At 42.5% G+C, this 21,517-nt stretch overlaps 1 protein-coding gene across 1 annotated transcript; it reads right to left on the reverse strand.

Moving 5' to 3' along the window:
• Nucleotides 1–482: 482 nt before the first annotated feature.
• LOC145418286 (vitelline membrane outer layer protein 1-like) lies at nt 483–7,124 on the reverse strand. Its single transcript, XM_080286725.1, has 8 exons — nt 7,102–7,124; nt 5,513–5,582; nt 4,689–4,749; nt 4,394–4,503; nt 3,057–3,145; nt 2,631–2,689; nt 1,549–1,734; nt 483–1,225 (listed from the first exon to the last, which is right to left on the reverse strand). Exons 2-8 carry the CDS (start codon nt 5,579–5,581, stop codon nt 1,122–1,124), a joined length of 678 nt encoding a protein of 225 aa, XP_080142851.1. The 5' UTR covers nt 5,582; nt 7,102–7,124; the 3' UTR covers nt 483–1,121.
• Between the last annotated feature and the right edge of the window lie 14,393 nt (nt 7,125–21,517).

The following is a 21,517-nucleotide window of genomic DNA, read 5'->3' on the forward strand; positions in this document are numbered from 1 at the left end:
GGGGTTTATTGCTCATGTAATGCCACTCAGGGATGAGTGAGGCTGGTCACTGTCATCTTAAATGTCAGGACCAACTTGCCTAGCCCCGGCCTCCTACGCTCCTCATGGGACAACACAGGATTAGACGATGATGATGATGATGATGATGATGGTGGTGGTGGTGATAATAATAATAATAATAATAATAATAGTAATAACTGATAAAGAATAAGAATAAAGAGTACTGCATTAAACAGGGAAAATAAAAGCACTGATAAAGGCTATTTATTGTATAATTGATAACAAACCCAATAAATCACTCCTTGGATATTGCTAAGAGCATTTTGTTACTGCTAAAGATAACAATAAATCGCTTCTTGAAAACTGATAAGAACACTGTCAAGTGTTATTATTATTATTATAATAATAATAATAACACACACACACACACACACACACACACGCACACAAGACAAGAATATTTTTTTGAAAACTGATGAGAGCATTTTTTCTCACTGATAAGGATAGAAATAAATAACTTTTTGAAAATAGACAAGAACATTTTTTCTGACTGATAAAAAAAATAAATCACCCTTGAAAATTGATGAGCATTTTTCTAACTGATAAAGATGAAATAAATCCCCTCCAAATAACACTATATATATTTTTATTCTAGGTGATAAAATTAATGGGATGTTAATAGGTAGTTTGAAAAATAAATCGCTCAGGAAGAGGTGTTAGGGAGTAGATTTAAAAACCATAGGATCGAAGGAGTTATTTGTTTCTCCTCCTCCTCCTCCTCCTTGTTCTTCTTCTTCTTCTTCGTTTTCAAGAGAGAGGGGGGGGGGTCCTAGGCGACACCTCTTTTTCTCCCTCGTTTAGAGAGAGAGAGAGAAAGACAGACAGACAGACGCCAAAAATAAAACCCATTTGTGTGTGTGTGTGTGTGTGTGTGTGTGTGAGACAGACAGCTCACCCCTCCCTCATTGGCCTGCTTCCTAAAACTGACAGAGGTAGACAGACAGACAGCTTCTCCCTCTCTCATTAGCCTGCATACTAAAGCTGACAGAGATAGACAGACAGACAGCGCCTCTCTCTCTCTCTCTCTCTCTCTCTCTCTCTCTCTCTCATTAGCCTGCATACTAAAGCTCACAGCAATCCAGTGTTAGGGTGATGAGGGCGGCATCGTCAGCGAAGGGGCCCTGTGGTGGCTGCACCTTGGTTGTCAGTCCACAGATGGCAGTGTCTGTAGAGAAAAGAAAGAAAGAAAGAAAATTAAACGATGTGTGTGGACTCTCTCTCTCTCTCTCTCTCTCTCTCTCTCTCTCTAATTTCACTCCTGCACACTTGCTCCCAGTATCCCTGTGTCTCCCTTTCTACACACACACACACACACACACACACACACACACACACACACACACACACACACACACACACACACACACACACACACACACACACACCACCCTTACCTTTACGAATACCACCACCACCACCACTACTACTACTATTATTATTATTATTATTATTATTATTATTACTACTACTACCACTACTACTACTCACCATCCGGACACCTGCTCCAATTACCAAACTCTCCCCTGTCCGTTCCGTCTCCCCTGATCTTCATCCCTCCCTCACACTCGCCATCCAAGTTGTTCGCAGCAGTGTTGTCTAAGTTCGTCTTCGTAATCTTTTCTATCCTCATCCGGAACCCGACCAGGAAGTCACCACGAGGGCACCTGCTCACACCTGCGATTTATAGGGTGGAATTTATAGGGTGGGACTTATGGGGTAGGATTTATGGGGTGGGATTTATTGGGTAAGATTTATAGGGTGGGATTTATGGGGTAGGATTTATGGGGTGCGATTTATAGGATGGGATTTATAGGGTAGGATTTATGGGGTGGGATTAATATAGTAAGATTGTAAGTAAAGAAATTAACTAGAATGGCACTCAGTAGAGCGTATACCCCCGCCAAGGTCCAACATACAGTTCCTTTTAATCCAGTCAAGTCTAATCCAATATGGCTAAACACTACCCCCTATAAAAGCATATTTAAATCCGCCAGATCCGGAATTTTACATGGATCCGCGCCAGACTGTACACATTCGTAGACACCAACATCCTAAATAGCCCTGAATTTTTTTTCATCAAGATCCATGCAATATTCAGTGACAAATTTACGAAAATGTTGAAAAACGCTCTACAGGTATCCCGCTATGTTAAAGTGAAAAAAAAAAAAAAAAAAAACTGGTTTTGTGTGTGTGTGTGTGTGTGTGTGTGTGTGTGTGTGTGTGTGTGTGTGTGTGTGTGCAATCAGCCTCCCTGTTTTCCTCATTACCACCCCGCTCCCCATCATTACCACCTCATTTCCACCTACCTCCCCACCTGCCCCATTCACCTCCCCACTTCAGTACCACCTCATTACCTCCACATTACCACCTCATTTCCACTTAATTTCCACCTCATTACCACTTCATTACCACTTCATTACCACCTCATTACCACTTCATTACCACCTCATTACCACTTCATTACCACTTCATTGCCACCTCATTTCCACTTCATTACCACCTCATTACCACCCCATTTTCATCCCATAACCACCTCATCATCACCTCATTTCCACCTCATTTCCACCTACCTCCCCACGTGCCCCATTCACCAACAGCGGAAGTGATGTTGGCAGCCAAGTCGGTAATCCTGGAAAAAAATAAACAAACTGAAATTTTATTAAAAAATACATTCCCTGTATTGACTAAATTATTATTATTATTATTATTATTATTATTATTATCATCATCATCATCATCATCATCATCATTATTTTCATTATTATTATTATTATTATCATCATTTTCATTATTATTATTATTATTATTATTATTATTATCAATACGTTTCCATCCCCCAAGGATAAGGTAAGGTAGAGTTGAGAGAGGGGGGAAGGCCAAACTCACCAATCCGTTTTGTCTTCTCGTGGTGGGTAGCGGAGGATATAGATAGATAGATGAATAGGTAGATAAATAGGTAGGTAGGTAGAGAGAGAGAGGGGGGGGGTCAGACTCACCAATTTATTTTATCCTCTCGTGGTGGGTAGCAGAGGAGAGCCACGCCATTCAGAGCAGTGTTGTCCGTCAGGAAGTCAATGACCTCCACCTAGAAGAGAGAGAGAGAGAGAGGGCGTGTGTGGGGTCGTATGGGGTGGTGGTGGTGGTGTGTGGTGATGGTAGCGGTGGTGTGTGGTGGTGGTGTTCGTGTGGTATTAGCAGTAGTATCAGAGGGCGTGTGTGGGGTCGTATGGGGTGGTGGTGGTGTGTGGTGATGGTAGCGGTGGTGGTAATGTGGTGGTGGTGGTCGTGTGGTATTAGCAGTAGTATCAGAGGGCGTGTGTGGGGTCGTATGGGGTGGTGGTGGTGGTGGTGTGTGGTGATGGTAGCGGTGGTGGTAATGTGGTGGTGGTGGTGGTGTGTGGTGATGGTAGCGGTGGTGGTAATGTGGTGGTGGTGGTGGTGGTATAGTTGTGGTATTAACAGTACTCGTAGTATCAGCTGGTTTTAACGGTGGTATTTAGGTCTCCATCAAACTAGAATCATTGACTCTCCTTTTCCACCTTATTACCTCCGCCAAGGGGGTTATGTTTTCACCCCTGTCCGTTTGTTTGTTTGTCTGTTTGTGAGCAAGATTACACCAAAACTACTGGCCGGATTTCCACGCCAATTGGTACAAGAATGTGCCTTGGCCCAGAACACACTCCAGTACATTTTGGTGCCGATCCCGATAAAGCTGCGGAGCCAAGATTATTATTATTATTATTATTTTTCACTTTCTTTAACATAGCGAGATACCTGTAGGAGGTTTTTCGACATTTTCGTAAATTTTTTCAGAGACTATTGCATGGATCTTGATGAAAAAAACTCAGGGCTATTTAGGATGTTGGTGTCTACGAATGTGTACAGTCTGGCGCGGATCCATATAAAATTCCGGATCTGGCTGATTTAAATATGCTTTTATAGGGGGTAGTGTTTTGCCATATTGGATTAGACTTGACGGAATTAAAAGGTACCGCATGTTGGACCTTGGCGGAGGTAGGCGCTCTACTGAGTGCCATTCTAGTTGTGTATAGAATCAGGCCTCAGTCTAACTCTCCTTCTCCATACTAGAATAATCCATCTAACTCTGCTAGAATCATGACACCATCTAACTCTCCTTGCTAGAATCATAACACCATCTAACTAACCTTGCTAGAATCATAACACCATCTAACTAACCTTGCTAGAATCATAACACCATCTAACTCTCCTAATCATAACACCATCTAACTCTCCTAATCATAACACCATCTAACTCTCCTAATCATAACACCATCTAACTCTCCTAATCATAACACCATCTAACTCTCCTTACCTTCAGTTGGAATCCTGACACAAAGGTACCATCTGGGCACGTCTGATGCTCACCCCAGCTGCCCCAACTCTCCTTCTCCCCATTGTCGGGTTCTATCTCCTCCTGGACTTCTGGGGGAGAGAGGAGGATGAAAATATAATTGTGGTAGTAGTAGTAGTAATAGCAGCAGCAGTAGTAGTAGTAGTTAGTAGTAGTGGTGGTGGTGGTGATGATAGCAGTTGTAGTAGTTGTTGTAGCAGTAATAATAATAACAGCCATAATAATAATAACAGCAATAATAATAATAATAACTCACCTCTATCAGTACCATCAGCCCTCCCAGTCCTTCCTTCAGTACCAGTGTCTCTCAGCATCACCTGTGAGATATTAGAGAGCATGAGAGAGATTTAGAGAGCATTACAGGGCTTTAGAGAGCATTAGATATGTTATACTACAGCACTTCTTCGTGACTAGCATCATATTCTAGTGTTAATCTATTGTTACAACTCAGCATTCAAGATGGAGAGATGGCAATTTTAGGCCAAGTTATATAGCACTTCTTCGTGACTAGCATCATATTCTAGTGTTAATCTATTGTTACAACTCAGCATTCAAGATGGAGAGATGGCAATTTTAGGCCAAGTTAGATAGCACTTCTTCGTGACTAGCATCATATTCTAGTGTTAATCTATTGTTACAACTCAGCATTCAAGATGGAGAGATGGCAATTTTAGGTCAAGTTAGATAGCACTTCTTCGTGACTAGCATCATATTCTAGTGTTAATCTATTGTTACAACTCAGCATTCAAGATGGAGAGATGGCAATTTTAGGTCAGGTTAGATAGCACTTCTTCGTGACTAGCATCATATTCTAGTGTTAATCTATTGTTACAACTCAGCATTCAAGATGGAGAGATGGCAATTTTAGGCCAAGTTATATAGCACTTCTTCGTGACTAGCATCATATTCTAGTGTTAATCTATTGTTACAACTCGGCATTCTACTACCACCACTACCACCACCACCACCACTACTACTACTACTACTGCTGCTACTACTACTACACCTACTACTACTACTACTACTACTACTGCTGCTGCTACTACTACTACTACACCTACTACTACTACTACTACTCACCTGCTCAGACAACACCAGCAGGATGAGCAGACAGGCCCCACCAAGCAGGCAGTCTCGCGTCACAGTCATCCTGGGAAGAAAAAACACACGATTAATCCATAAGAAATCCTGCCTCGTTCATCCTTGATTTCGAAACATAAGTATATATTGGGAAAAAAATATTGGGGTGTGTTTTTGATGGCTCTGTGGGGCTCCTAACACCTCTTCTGTAGCGATTTATTTTTTTTATTTATGGCTATGTGGAACTCTTAACACCTCTTCTGTAGCGATTTATTTATTTATTTTAGTCTCAATTATTCTCTTTTATTAATGCAAATCCATCCATCCATCCATCATCCAATCCTACATTTCCCCATGAGGAGCGTAGGAGCCCGGGGCTAGGCAAGTTGGTCCTGACATTTAAGATGAGTGTGACCAGCCTCACTCATCCCTGAGTGGCATTACACGAGCAATCAACCCCAACCACCCCTTGGATATAAACCTTCACCGGATCAATCCGACTGGAGCACAGTAGTTACCCACTAAACCACTAGGCGCCAAAATTTGGTTATATGGTTACCACCCAGCGTAGTAAATGGTTTCCTGGTGTACAGGAAACCATTTGGCTTGTCACTCAGTGTAGAGTCACCCACTGGCTGAAGGAAGAGGAAAGAATGAAGGAAAGAAAGACAGAAGAGGGAGTGTAAAGTCACCCACAGGCAGAAGGAAGAGGAAAGAAGGAAGGAAAGAAAGACAGAAGAGGGAGTGTAAAGTCACCCACAGGCAGAAGGAAGAGGAAAGAAGGAAGGAAAGAAAGACAGAAGAGGAAGTGTAAAGTCACCCGTAGGCAGAAGGAAGAGGAAAGAATGAAGGAAAGAAAGACAGAAGAGGGAGTGTAAAGTCACCCGTAGGCAGAAGGAAGATGAAAGAATGAAGGAAAGAAAGACAGAAGAGGGAGTGTAAAGTCACCCGTAGGCAGAAGGAAGAGGAAAGAATGAAGGAAAGAAAGACAGAAGAGGGAGTGTAAAGTCACCCACAGGCAGAAGGAAGAGGAAAGAATGAAGGAAGGAAAGACAGAAGAGGGAGTGTAAAGTCACCCACAGGCAGAAGGAAGAGGAAAGAATGAAGGAAAGAAAGACAGAAGAGGGAGTGTAAAGTCACCCACAGGCAGAAGGAAGAGGAAAGAATGAAGGAAAGAAAGACAGAAGAGGGAGTGTAAAGTCACCCACAGGCAGAAGGAAGAGGAAAGAATGAAGGAAAGAAAGACAGAAGAGGGAGTGTAAAGTCAGCCACAGGCAGAAGGAAGAGGAAAGAATGAAGGAAAGAAAGACAGAAGAGGGAGTGTAAAGTCAGCCACAGGCAGAAAGAATGAAGGAAAAAGACAGAAGAGAATGGAAGGAAAGAAGGATGGAGGAGAGGAAAGGGCAGTCACCCGAGAGCAGCACTACATCGAGTGAGTGGATGGTGAGTGCCCCCACCTATCACAATTTGATGCAAAATATGTTAATATTTAAGACGAAAAATGGGATGTTAAGGTGGAATAAGCAAAATAAATCGCTGAGGAGAAGGTGTTAGGGAGCTTCCTTAACTCCCGACAATATGCGACTTACTCCAAGATAGCTCCGTTTCCTTCTCTTTCTCCAAATGAACTGGCTTCTACTTGACAGCCACCCCCCCCCTCTCTCTCTCTCTCTCTCTCTCTCCAGCCACCCCCCCCTCTCTCTCTCTCTCTCTCTCTCTCTCTCTCATCAGTCCCTATCTTTTCGCTCACACATATGCATCGGTGTGAGAGGGAACGCGAAAATTAAACACCTATTTGGCTAGAATTGGCGAAAAATGTTCCCAGCTTCCATTCTAATCACACACACACACACACACACACACACACACACACACACACACACACACACACACACACACACACACACACACACACACTACCTTTTCCTGTTTTTCTGCTGCTTCCAGAGAATTCACACACACACACACACACACACACACACACACACACACACACACACACACACACACACACACACACACACACTACCTTTTCCTGTTTTTCTGCTGCTTCCAGAGAATTCACACACACACACACACACACACACACACACACACACACACACACACACACACACACACACACACACACACACACACACACACACACACACACACACACACTCCGTTCCTTCTTTACCCCTGCACAATTGTTGACTCTATACAGGGGTTTTATCAGCCCCTGTGTGGAGTACAACTCTCATGTGTGGGGAGGCTCCCCACATACAGCTCTTCTCAATAGGGTGGAGTCAAAGGCTTTTCGTCTCATTAACTCTCCTCCTCTTACTGACTCCCTTCAACCTCTGTCTCTTCGCCGCACTGTTGCATCTTTATCTCTTTTCTATCGCTACTTCAATGGTCACTGTTCCTCTGAACTGTCTGCTTGCATTCCTCCACCTCTACGACGGGCGCGTAGCACCCGTCTAGCAGCAAACTCTCATCCCTTTTCTGTCCAACTCTCTAATGCAAGAGTTAACCGTTAATCCCACTCCTTCATTTATGCAACAGGTCAACTCTGGAACTGTCTCCCTCTGTCTGTATTTCCTACTACCTGTGACCTCCAGTCTTTCCAAGGCAGTGTGTCCAGGCATCTCGAAATGAAAGCATCTTGAATTTGGCTCTCTTTTGTATTTTGTTTTTCTTTTGGAAGGAACAGTTTTGTGGGCACGTGGCTTTTGGTTCCTTCTTCCTAGCATAAACACACACACACACACACACACACACACACACACACACACACACACACACACACAGCATCAAAACTGAGAGAGAGAGAGAGAGAGAGAGAGAGAATCCAGGGGTTGACCATTTCACTATTGTTATCTTTAAACGATATTATTAAAGAGTAAGAAAAAGAGAGAGACACACCAACACACACACACACACACACACACACACACACACACACTTGCATCCTGACTCATAGCGTTATTACTCTTACCACAGCTGCTCTCCTCATCTCCACATCATTACCCCCACCTCATTACCCCCTCATCTCCACCTCATCTTCACCTCATCACCCCCTCATCACCACCTCATTACCCCCTCATCTCCACCTCATCACCCCCTCATCTCCACCTCATTACCCCCTCATCTCCACCTCATTACCCCTTCATTACCGCAGGTTTAGTCACTTTTTTCTCTAATTATCATTTATTGATATTCAGTTTAGGCTTTCCCTTCTAAAGTCTCTCTCTCTCTCTCTCTCTCTCTGAAATGATGTGGATGTTTATAAAATCTGTGTGTGTGTGTGTAATTCACCGGGTCGGTCAGAATCACTTGATGGTCGTGATCGTCAGCTTTTACCCTCCCGGAAGGGAGCTGAGAGCTCATATAGTCCGATCTAAGGGCAAGGCTGTGACCTTCACACACCCACATACCCGTCCCCTTGCTCAAGGGGGACAGTAACCACCCACTTCGTCAGTGAAACTTTTCGCAACCCGAGCGAGGCGCGAACTCCCGTCTACCAGATGGCAAGCGAGAACGTTACCACTGCACCAGCGAGCGGTGTGTGTGTGTGTGTGTGTGTGTGTGTGTGTGTGTGTGTGTGTGTGTGTGTATTTAATGAAGGTAAGCTTAGAGCAATATTTAAAGCCAGGGATGTAGAGAAAATAAAGGGTTTCTTATCTTGCTTTACCGGGGTGAGTGAGCTGGAAGAGAGGGGTGAAGGGGGAGGGAGTGGGGAGGGAAGGGGAGAAGGGAAGGAAGGGAGTGGGTGAGGGAGGGGAGGGGAGAAGGGAAGGAAGGGAGGGAGGGGAGGGGAGAAGGGAAGGAAGGGAGTGGTTGAGAGAGGGGAGGGGAGAAGGGAAGGAAGGGAGTGGGGGAGGGAAGGGGGAAGAGAAGGAGGTTGATGAAGTTGAGAGGCAGATGGAAGTGAGGGGGGGGGATGGAGGAGAGGTGGGAGGGGAAAGGGAGTGATGAGAGGGGGAGGGAGGGGAAGGAAGGTGAAGTTGAGAGGTAGATGGAAGGAAAGGCGGGAGGGGAGGAAGGGGGAAGGGGTGAAGAGAGGGGGAGGAGGGGAGGGGAAGGATAGAAAGGAATTAATGGGAGGGGAGAGGGAAATGGAAGGGAGGGGGGAGGGGTTACGAGGTGGGGAGGGAAGGGAGGAGGGGGAAATGAAGAGATGGGGAGGAAGGGAGGGAAGAGGTGAGGGGAAGGAGATTGAAGGAAGTGGATGGGGTTGAAGGGAAGGGAGGGGAGGGGAGGGGAAGGGAGGGGAAAATGAAGAGGGAGGGAAGAAAGGAAGGGGGTAAAAGGAAGAGGTGGGGGATGAGATGGAAGGGGAGAGGTGGAGGTGAAGAGAGGGGAGGTGGGTGATTGGAGGGAGGGGGGAGGAAGTGAAGGGAGGGGGAAATAAGGAGGGAGGATAAAGAAGATAGAATTTTTTTTTTTGTGACTTACCGTAATTAAAACTCGTACTGAAGGGGTTAAGGAAGGCACAGACACTCTCTCTCTCTCTCTCTCTCTCGTTAACTAGGTATGTAGGTAATTAGTGTGTGTGTGTGTGTGTTTACCAAGGTTAGATGATGCATACACGAGTTTCTGATGTTTACATTCCTACCACATCATAACTATCACCATTACTATCATCATCACCATCATCATTATCATCACTATCATCTTCATCACCACTATCACCAATCACATTACTATCTTCATTATCACTATCATCACCATCACAGTCATCATCATCATCATCATTATTATTATTATTATTATTATTATTATTATTGACGAGATGCAGTTTGGGTTTATGCCAGGCAGGGGGACCACTGATGCCATATTCATTGTTCAACAGCTTCAGGAAAAATATATTGGTAAGAAAAGGGATCTGTATTTTGTTTTTGTTGATTTGGAAAAAACCTTTGACAGAGTCCCTAGAGAGGTGGTGAAGTGGGCAATGAGAAAGCTTGGGAAGGAGTGGCTGGTTAGGGTGGTTATGGCTATGTATGTGGGTAGATATGTACGTATGTGGGTAGATATGCGTGTATGTGGGTAGATATGTACGTATGTGGGTAGATATGCATGTACAGTATGTGGGTAGGTGTGCGTAGTAAGAGTGAATGGAGATTTGAATGATGAGTTTTCCGTGAATGTTGGTGTGCATCAGGGGTTAGTATTGAGTCCCTTTTTATCATGGTACTTGAAGCCCTCTCACCTGACTTCAGAAATGGACTTCCGTGGGAGATGATGTATGCTGATGATTTGGTGTTGATTGCAGAGAATGAAAGGGAGACAGAGGAAAGATTTAGGAAGTGGAGAGATGGTATGGGAGGTGGAGGAAAGATTTAGGAAGTGCAGAGATGGTATGGGACACAAGGGCTTTAAGGGTAAATGCAGATAAAACTAAAGTGATGGTATCTAGGGCTGGTGATGGTACAGTCAAAGAAGAGGGAGAGTGGCCATGTGCAGTTTGCCACAACGGCGTGGAAAATAATTCCCTCTTGTGCAGTGTTTGTGATAAGTGGGTGCATAAGAGATGTAGTGGTATTAGAGGTAGACTGCAAGATAATGCAGTGTTTGTGATAAGTTGGTACACAAGAGATGTAGTGGTATTAGAGGTAGACTGCAAGATAATGCAGTGTTTGTGATAAGTGGGTGCATGAGAGATGTAGTGGTATTAGAGGTAGACTGCAAGATAATGCAGTGTTTGTGATAAGTGGGTGCATAAGAGATGTAGTGGTATTAGAGGTAGACTGCAAGATAATGCAGTGTTTGTGATAAGTGGGTGCATAAGAGATGTAGTGGTATTAGAGGTAGACTGCAAGATAATGCAGTGTTTGTGATAAGTGGGTGCATAAGAGATGTAGTGGTATTAGAGGTAGACTGCAAGATAATGCAGTGTTTGTGATAAGTGGGTGCATAAGAGATGTAGTGGTATTAAAGGTAGACTGCAAGATAATGCAGTGTTTGTGATAAGTAGGTGCATAAGAGATGTAGTGGTATTAGAGGTAGACTGCAAGATAATGCAGTGTTTGTGATAAGTGGGTGCATAAGAGATGTAGTGGTATTAGAGGTAGACTGCAAGATAATGCAGTGTTTGTGATAAGTAGGTGCATAAGAGATGTAGTGGTATTAGAGGTAGACTGCAAGATAATGCAGTGTTTGTGATAAGTGGGTGCATAAGAGATGTAGTGGTATTAGAGGTAGACTGCAAGATAATGCAGTGTTTGTGATAAGTGGGTGCATAAGAGATGTAGTGGTATGAGAGGTAGACTGCAAGATAATGCAGTGTTTGTGATAAGTGGGTGCATAAGAGATGTAGTGGTATTAGAGGTAGACTGCAAGATAATGCAGTGTTTGTGATAAGTGGGTGCATAAGAGATGTAGTGGTATTAGAGGTAGACTGCAAGATAATGCTGATTTCATGTGTGTGGTGTGTCGGGGAGAGCAGATGGAGATTGTCAGGCGTGAAAGGATTGATCTTGCTGGTGAGTCTCTTGTGTATGCTATTTATTCAATCTGTGTCGATATTGAAACGACCTAAGAAGCAAACCAGGGGATATTAATTAGTTTGGAAAATAAATCGCTGAGGATGAGGTGCTAAGATAACACCTCTTCCTTACCGACTTATTTCTGATTCTGCTCCGTTACTGTATAACTGTATGCTATTCATGCCATTTGTGTCGATACTGAAAAGACGTAAGAAGCAAACCAGGATATTAATGAGTATTTTCGAAAATGAATCGCCGAGGAAAAGGTGTTAGGGAGTCTCCTTACCCGACGGAATTAAGGGCCTGTGAATCTAGGGTAACACTTAAAAAATAATAATAATAATTAAAAATATAATTTTTTTAAAGCAGTGAACACAACAAAAGAATATAATTACTGATAATATTCCCTGCTGAGAGAGAGAGAGAGAGAGAGAGAGAGAGAGAGAGAGAGAGAGAATATAAGTTCACACAGGTTAGAAATTTAATTCCTACCTACCTACATACAAACATACATACCTGCATATCCACCTGCCTACTTGCATACATACCTACTGTACATATGTACCTACCGAGCTGCCTACTTACCTGCCTACATACATACATGCATACCTTCCTACATACATACCTTCCTGTATACATACATGCATACCTTCCTACATACATACATACATACCTTCCTGTATACATACATACATGCATACCATCCTACATACATACCTTCCTGTATACATACATACATGCATACTTTCTTACATACATACATACATACCTTCCTGTATACATACATACAAGCATACCTTCCTACATACATACATACATACATACCTTCCTGTATACATACATACAAAAAATACATACATACATGAATACATACACACATACGTACATGGTAGCGATATTAATCTTTAAAAATACGTCATCGGATTCAAGTGGCTTTTGAGATTACCTAACACCTCTTTTTTGGCGATTTGGTCACTCTAGACATCACACCTCAGTATCCTCCTGTATATCACTGCAACAAATGATATCGATATTAAGGTCGTACAAACAGCGTACTAGAGAATGTCAGGAGTACGCTGAATAAATCTCTAAGGAAAAGGTGTTAGGAAATCCAAGTTTATACGACTTTCTGTATCCTTTCAAATGCTCGTGTAATATTGTAGGGAAATTAAGTAACTGGCAACTGTTATTCTAAAAACAATAATATCATGTTATTGTATTTACGATTTGGTTTTAATTGGCTATAGTGTCTCAGGTTATGTATTTTTATACCATCTGTATTTTGTGTATAGAATTATAGCCCAATTAATGAGAGTAAATAAAAAAAATCAAATTTATGAGTGTTGCCATATCACAAACCGATTATTTTTTGTTTTCTGAAGTACTTCCGTCTTGTCAACCTCCAGAGCAGTGTTCCTGAGACATCGAGGGGGATGGTTGAGCGTGTGCCTGCGGCGTTTAAATATGTAAATACAAGTGTTACGGTCCCTTCTAGCATTCCGAAATCACCAGGATTTATTTGAAACCATACTATTGAGTTTGGAAATTAGGAGCGTCACCGGAGTGAGAGATGGAGACTGATGATGCAGAGTTGATGGACTGACCGACGGAATTTGAAAACGATTTCGTGGACATCATGGCGTCAGTTAAGGTATGAGAAAGAATTTACATTTTTTAAACTCTTTTATTGATGGTTAGGGAGTGTGGTATATACTTGTTTGGTAATGATGCACTTTATTTGAAGCACTAAAAGGACCTTACCAATTCAGTTCCTTTTCCTCCATTTCATTTTGTTTATTTCTGACTATTTTCAGGCTGATAAATCATCTTTTCTTGCCAAAAAGTTTACTATTGTATAATCACATTCCCTAAGCCATGCGTATGATTGTTTTGTTTCCGGCGTAATGGAGGAGACTTACTCACACGTACTCAAATGTAGCCATGTTTATTTACTTCATTGTTCTCTTTTATTAGTTTTACGAGGGTAAATGATTTCCTGTTGATTTTGACTCTGCTGACATTATTTCCTTATTATTATCCATGTCCATTTTGTTTTACTGACGATAATTTTGAGTTTACTATAACGAGTGAAATTTGTTTACATTTGGGCGGGAATTCCACTTGCGTTCAAACAGCCGTGACTGAGAGTTGGTGATGTAACTTGACACCGTAAATTATCTGTGCTGGGTGCAGGTAAAGATGACCACCATAATTTAATGTTTTCTCGTAGACTTACAGGGGAGTATTAAGTGCTCTGAAAGTCACCCTGAACTTATTTCAACTGTACCTATCAGTTTCAGTGCCTCATTGACTGGGTTTGGTTTTGTAGAGGTTGCTGTATATTAGTGCACAAGTAGTAGTAGGAAATTGGAAGGTCCTGGGATAATTGTGGAGGTAAATGAGGCTAGGTTTGGAAAAAAAAATTGAATGAGGACTAATTGAAGGCGGGTCGGGAGAGGATGGAATGCAGGGTGGTGCGAGCGATATGTTACTTGTTCCAATAGAGAAGAGATGCCACCACTGTTTTAAAATGACAAGCACATATTTATTCTTAGTGTTTGAAAGCTTGGGTTCTGCCTGGTACACATATTATCACAGTGCTGGAAAGGAACAATTATATACATTCAGTAGTTACACATTGCAAGAACTTTATTGATGCTGACACTGGCGCACATACCCAGAGAGAGAGAGAGAGAGTGGCGGGAAATACGATCCATAACTCCATAAGCTTTGTTCAGAAATTAGTTTCCTGATGAATGTCTAAGATGTCACCACTTCCTGTTTGCAGTTGCAGACTTACCGTCCTCGGGAGTAGGGTAAGCGGGGCCTCTCGTTTTGGCCGTGTCATTTAGGCCGTAACTCCCAAACTGACAAAATGCCGAATCGCCTATCAGGACAAGAGTTCTTGCTGGTTTGAATTATCACTGACTATATGTGTATCATCGATTTTCTATGGGGAAATCACACATCCCTTGCCATCAGTCAGGATCGAACCGCCCTTGTGCATGCCATTCCTAGATGTGGATTATTTATTCATGGCCGACGAGTATTCGAATAATAAAAACGAGGCCCAGCCACCCAAAGCGCCTGCTGAGTCCATAGCATAGATTTTCATTTTATAAGAGCTTTAGGACCTGATTTAAGTTTGATTTTTATCTGTGCCGGGGTGCGCAGCGATAGGGAAATCGGGGAACTAAAGCCTTAAGTACGACTCGCCCTGAGACCCCACCTCCTAGGTTCACTTTGTCCCCTGCCTCTCTGGCCTGCATTGGTTCAGGTCACATACGAGTCGTGTTTTGTAGCAGGATATGCATGGGAACCAGGAGAGTGTTTTCTTGACTTTAACCTTGAGCACTGATGGAACGGGCCACTAGTGGATGGACCCGCCTTTGATCAGAAGGTATGCAACGGACATTTGGTTTATCCCTGAATTCACAGCTTATCCCTAGTCACCTTTAACCCATTGGATCCCAGGGGTTCTGGGCGAGGCATGGCACTGGGTGGGTACTAAGCGTACCGCCCTCCGCCTATCGGCTCATAGTCGCGAAGCTCATAGGTCCCTACCCGGAGGTTCCCTACTTTATAAAGACTTGAAAAATCCCAGTTCTGTCCAGTATTCTGGACACCGGGCTCCAATGGGTTAATTGGCTACTTGATAAACTGTGGTCTTTGCTATGCTGTAGTACTGATGATGGTGATGGTGATGATAGTTGTGGTGGTAGTAATGATGACGACGGTTGTGGTGGTGATGGTGGTAGTAATGATGGCGGTTGTTGGGGTTAGTGGTGATGTTGGTAGTAAGGGTGATGATGGTTGCGGTGGTGATGGTGGTAGTAATTATGGCGACGGTTGTTGGGGTGATGGTGGTAGTAAGGGTGATGACGGTTGCGGTGGTGATAGTGGTAGTAACGGTTGTTGGGGTGATAATGGCGATGGTGGTAGTAAGGATGATGGTGGTGATGGTGGTAGTAATGATGATGGTGGTGATAGTAGCCTAATGGTGATGGTGGTAGTAATGATGGTGAAGGTGTTAATAGTGGTTATGGTGGTGGCGGTAGTGATGATGATTGTAATGGTGGTGGTGGTGATGATGCTGGTAGTAGTTATGATGGTAATGGTGGTGACTACTGGTAATGGTGATGATGATGGTGGCAGTAGTAGTGGTGTTGGTGGTAGTGGTGATGGCAGTAATCATAGTAGTAGTAATGATGGTGGAGAGCTGGAATATTGTTGTCACTGATGATCAAAAACATGTATGGAAGTGTAAAAGTACCGTAGTCATGTTGGTTTTATGCAAAACAAATATAATAACACAACATTGTAAGAATCTGTGTCCAAAGGTTTTATATATATACTGTATATGTTCATGTAACAAAACGAATTATATATAAATGTAAAAAAAAAAATAATAATAATAATGAGGAAATTTAGTCAGGTGAATGAAGTTGTGTGATACAGACTCAGGGATGAATGACACTGAAATAGTTCAAGAAGCACTGCTTTAATGGGATGAACTTGGTAGGCCATATTCTAGGTGACAATGGACTCTCAGCAGTATCCCCCCCACCACCACCACCACCACCATCCTACCAACCCCACCACACCTCATCAATGTTGCATATTAAGTAGTAATGATAGTAGACAGTACACCCTTGCTATAACAGACTAATTTTTGGGGGGAAGCCTGATCCGACAAAGCCGTTAGTCTGTTATATCCGATGGTCTCCCTGAGGTGGGATATCAGGCACAGATTTGATAATAAATAAGTACAACAGTGTATTCTCGTTCTGAAAATGTAAACTATACCCATTTTACACTAACTTGGCCCAGAATTTCACTGTTTTGCAGCTTATATTGCATCCTTGTTACAGCACTTCTTCATGACTAGTACAGTATTACTATAGTGTATTATTACAACTTAGGAGTCACTGTGGGGGAGGGCAGTGTTGGTTTGGGAGGGCCGGCTGACGTGTTTGGTGGGCTGTGAGACGTTCGTTAAATCCAAAATTCATCATGTCAAGTTTGTTACGAGAGGGAGTTGTGAGCTGGGGAGAGGGCAGTGAAATGGCAGGGGACAGGGCAACATGGAGGTGATTTGCTTGTGGCCATCCTTTATGGGATGGAGGCATCTGGCAATAGATAGATAAATAGACAGATACTTCATTGTCAGTCCTTCAGTGCAAAGGGTATAATATCGTATCGCTTATAAAGGTCCTAGGTCACCTGTTGCCAGCTCTCCATGCTGCTTGATCTCTGGCAGCCTCCTTATTCAGTCCCTTATCCCTGAGGTCACTCTCTATGACCTCGTTCCTGGTGTTTTTTGGTCTGCCTCTCACAACCTCACCCCCAACGTTCACACCTCTCACCTTTCATACCCATTTGTCATCCTCCATCCTCTCCACATCCCAAACCATCTTAATCTACCCCTCCTCATCACAAACCATCTCAGTCTACTCCTCACCACAAACCATCTCAGTCTACTCCTCCTCACCACAAACCATCTCAGTCTACCCCTCCTTATCACAGACCATCTCAATCTACCCCTCCTTATCACAAACCATCTCAATCTACCCCTCCTCATCACAAACCATCTCAATCTACCCCTTCTCATCACAGACCATTTCAATCTATGCCTCCTTATCACAAACCATCTCAGTCTATCCCTCCTCATCACAAACCATCTCAGTCTACCCCTTCTCATCACAAACCATCTCAGTCTACCCCTCCTCATCACAAACCATCTCAGGCTACCCCTCCTCATCACAAACCATCTCAGTCTACCCCTTCTCATCACAAACCATCTCAGTATACACCTCCTCATCACAAACCATCTCCATATACCTCCTCATCACAAACCATCTCCATATACCCCTCTTCATCACAAACCATCTCAATCTACCCCTCCTCATCACACCAATACACTCCAGTCCCATCCTTCCTCTCAGCTCTTCAATCACAGACCTAGTCCCTCCCCAGGCCTCACATTCAAGGACGCACTACACAACCATCTAATCAGTCTCCCCTAAAAATTAAAAAAAAAAATAAATAAATGATTAAAAAAAAAAAAAACTGGAGGCAGCAAAATAAACAGAACACATCAATGGTAGAGAGAGAGGGAGGGAGAGGAGAGGAGGAATGAGTGTATCTTTAATTTCCCTCTCTAAAATCAGGTACCATTTTCACACCCTTTCTTAAGCTGTGTATAGGATTGCTTGCTTATATATATACAGCTTCGTACATATACTTAAAATTGTACAAGCAAATTAATGTAAATGTTAGTGAAAAATATAAAATAATAGGCATTATTGTCATCATTATTATTATTATTAAAATTATCATCATCATTGTCATCTTGAGAACCACACCACCATCTTCATCATCATCATCACAATCACCACCATCATCATCATTACCACAGTCACCACCATCATCAATACCACAGTCACTGTCATCATCATCATCGTCATCATCCTCATCTCACATAACCACCCTAACCTTATCATACCAGTGATATATTTCTCAGTATATTAACTACCTTTCACACAAATTTTACATATACAAGTTACATAGATTTTACAGACTGGAGGGATCAGATATATAGCCTTCCTAAACCCCTCATTTTAAGTGGAATCTCCCCCCAAAAATAAAAAAATAAATAATAGTAAAAAAAGAGATAAATCATGTGGTAGCAGCAATAAATAAACGAATGAATAAATTAATAATAGTACTAAATAAATTAATAATAATAATAATAAAAAAAGAGGCTGAAGATGGGGTGATGTGTTAAAATTTGTATAGAAAATACTGAAAATTAATTTGCATGGGGTGTGTAGGTTAAATATCTAAAGAGAGATTATTTTTATCATCATCATCATCATCATCATATCATATCATAAGTTTTAGTTATCGTCATCATAGTCATTATCATTGTCATCATCATCATCATCATCTGCATTATTTTCATCCTTCTCCTCCTCCTCATCATCATCATCTACATCACCACCATCACACATCATCGTCATCACCATCACCCTCATCATCATGTACATCACCACCATCACTCATCATCATCATCTACACCTTCATCATCATCATCACCATCACCCTCATCATGTACATCATCATTTCATCCCCAACAAAAATTTAGGTGAGGTAGGATTTAAAAACAAGTACGGTACTGAGAAAGCTATCAAAATATGCCTAGTGAAAATGCCCATAAAATCATCATCATCATCATCATCATCAACACTACCATCATCGTCATTACCACTATCATCATCATCACCACTATCATCATCATCCACATCACAAGCCTTACTGAGTGTTATGTGTATGTGTACTTTCCCTCCCCTCCCCCCTCATTTATACACCTATACTCCTTTCACCTTAACTTGGCCCAGATTTTCATCCTTTTGCAGCTTATTTCACGCAGCTCAGTGGCTCTACATCCTTTCTATAGCACTTCTTCGTGACTAGCATTATATTTCACTAGGCTTATTAATCTCTTGCAACGACTCAGTCTTCAAGATGGAGAGATGGCAGTTTTAGGCCAGCTTAGAGTGAAATGAGTATAGCACAGAGGAGCCCCAAGTTTAGCATCGTCTTCATTCACGGTTTCATGGTTAGCAGTGGACTGTGAATATTCCCAAACACCAGGTTCATATGCGAATATCCCTCCGTTTGTGGTGTGAAAAACGTAAAACCTGCTCGAGGGTGAGGAGTTGTGTGGGTTTATGCTGAAGCAGCGGACAGAAGAGATGCAGCACTGGACAGAAGAGATGCAACACAGGAGGGATGTGCTGCGTGGGGAGGCGGAGGCAGAGGAGGATAGAGATGCCAGGGGTGGTGGGGCGCAGCAGCCACACCACCTGCCTGGGCAATTGCACTCCCATCCCTTCCACAAAGCACCTCACTCCAGCCTTCCCAGTGAGTGTCCTGGCCTATTATGTATGCTGTATTAATACCAGTTTCTTTTCAGGTGTGATAAGTAAATTGTACATCACGTAAATGGCTTTTACGGGGTTAGCATGGGACCCAGAACCAATTAACCTATTTCCCATAACGTGAGTGGTTTCAAGGTTTGCAGTACTTTTCATGGAACCAATTATGTGCAAAACTTGGGACTGTACTGTACTTGTATTAATTGTTCCATGCTTGTCCTACAGTACTATTATCTGTCTATCTTTCTGTAGCCAGATGCCTTAATGCCACAAGCAAATTGCCTCCATGTCGCCCTGTCCTATGTCATTCCACTGCCCTCCCCCCAACTTGCACCCCCCTCTCTCATATACCACTCCACTCCTTGGTCTATCCCTCCCTCTCCCCCCATTCACCTTACTTATGATACATACATTTTCCTAGTTAGTCTTCCATTCTCCACTCCAACTTTTGCTCCCCTCTCTCATACATCTCAATTCCATCCCTCCATCTCATCCTCAGTCTCCTCCTCCCCCCCCCCCCACTCCACCTCACTCATATTCCTCTCCATGCTACATAATAAATAAACAGATGATTCAAGCCTTTTTTCTTTTTCTTTTTTTAATAGATGAAAAGAGGAAGGAAAAACCAAATTAAAGAAAATTTCCATGTATATGTCATATAAAACCAAAGATATATGATACAACACTGATCATATAAGTCACAGGAAATATAGTCACAAGGAGGATATACATAGACACAGAGGATACAGTAAAACCTCCATTTAACGGACACTCACTAACTGGATTTTGGATTTCAGGTACCCAAACTGACCACATATCAGATTTAATGTACGTTGATAGACTTGGTATCAGATTTAATGGATTTCAATAGACTGGATATCAGAATTAACACAACGCAATAGACTGGATATCAGAATTAACACAACACAATTGACTGGATATCAGATTTAACATACCTCAGTAGACCAGATATCGGATCTAACATACCTCAATAGACCAGATATTGGATTTAACATACCTCAATAGACCGAATATTGGATTTAATATACCTCAATAGACTGGATATTGGATTTAACATACCTCAATAGACTGGATATTGGATTTAACATCTCAATAGACCGGATAATGGATTTAAAATAGCTTCAGAGACCGGATATTGGATTTAACAGACACTACGAAGGCCAGCAGACATCCGTTGGCCAAAACAAACAATGTCCCTTACATGGGGCGCAGTGGGTGGCAATACATGTGTTTCCCACCCTTTTTACTCCAACCTGGCCTGAAATTGCCCTCCCCCACTGTGATTCTTAAGCTGTAATAACACACTGTAGCAATACTGTACTAGTCATGAAGAAGTGCTGTGACAAGGATGCAAAGTTGCAAAAGAGTGAAATTCTGGGCCAAGTTAGTGTAAAATGGGTATAGTTTACATTTTCAGAACTAGAATACGCTGTTGTACTTATTTATTTTCAAATCTGTGCTTGATATCCCACCTCAGGAAGACCATCGGATTTAACAGACTAACGGCTTTATCGGATCAGGTTCCCCCCCCCCCCAATTAGTCAGTTACAACCATCGGATGTAACGGATTC

The sequence above is a fragment of the Coenobita brevimanus genome, chromosome 113, assembly GCF_032717465.1.
Source record: "Coenobita brevimanus isolate Jiangsu-jjx chromosome 113, ASM3271746v2, whole genome shotgun sequence".
Lineage (NCBI taxonomy): Eukaryota > Metazoa > Arthropoda > Malacostraca > Decapoda > Coenobitidae > Coenobita > Coenobita brevimanus.

What these genes read in the sequence shown, in the direction of transcription:
- LOC145418286 (XM_080286725.1), bottom strand. Translation starts at nt 5,581, where the DNA reads ATGACTGTGACGCGAGACTGCCTGCTTGGTGGGGCCTGTCTGCTCATC. An exon ending in TGCTGGTGTTGTCTGAGCAG is followed by an intron (nt 4,750 to 5,512) that starts GTGAGTAGTAGT and finishes AATATCTCACAG; the next exon opens with GTGATGCTGAGAGACACTGG. An exon ending in GGCTGATGGTACTGATAGAG is followed by an intron (nt 4,504 to 4,688) that starts GTGAGTTATTAT and finishes TCTCTCCCCCAG; the next exon opens with AAGTCCAGGAGGAGATAGAA.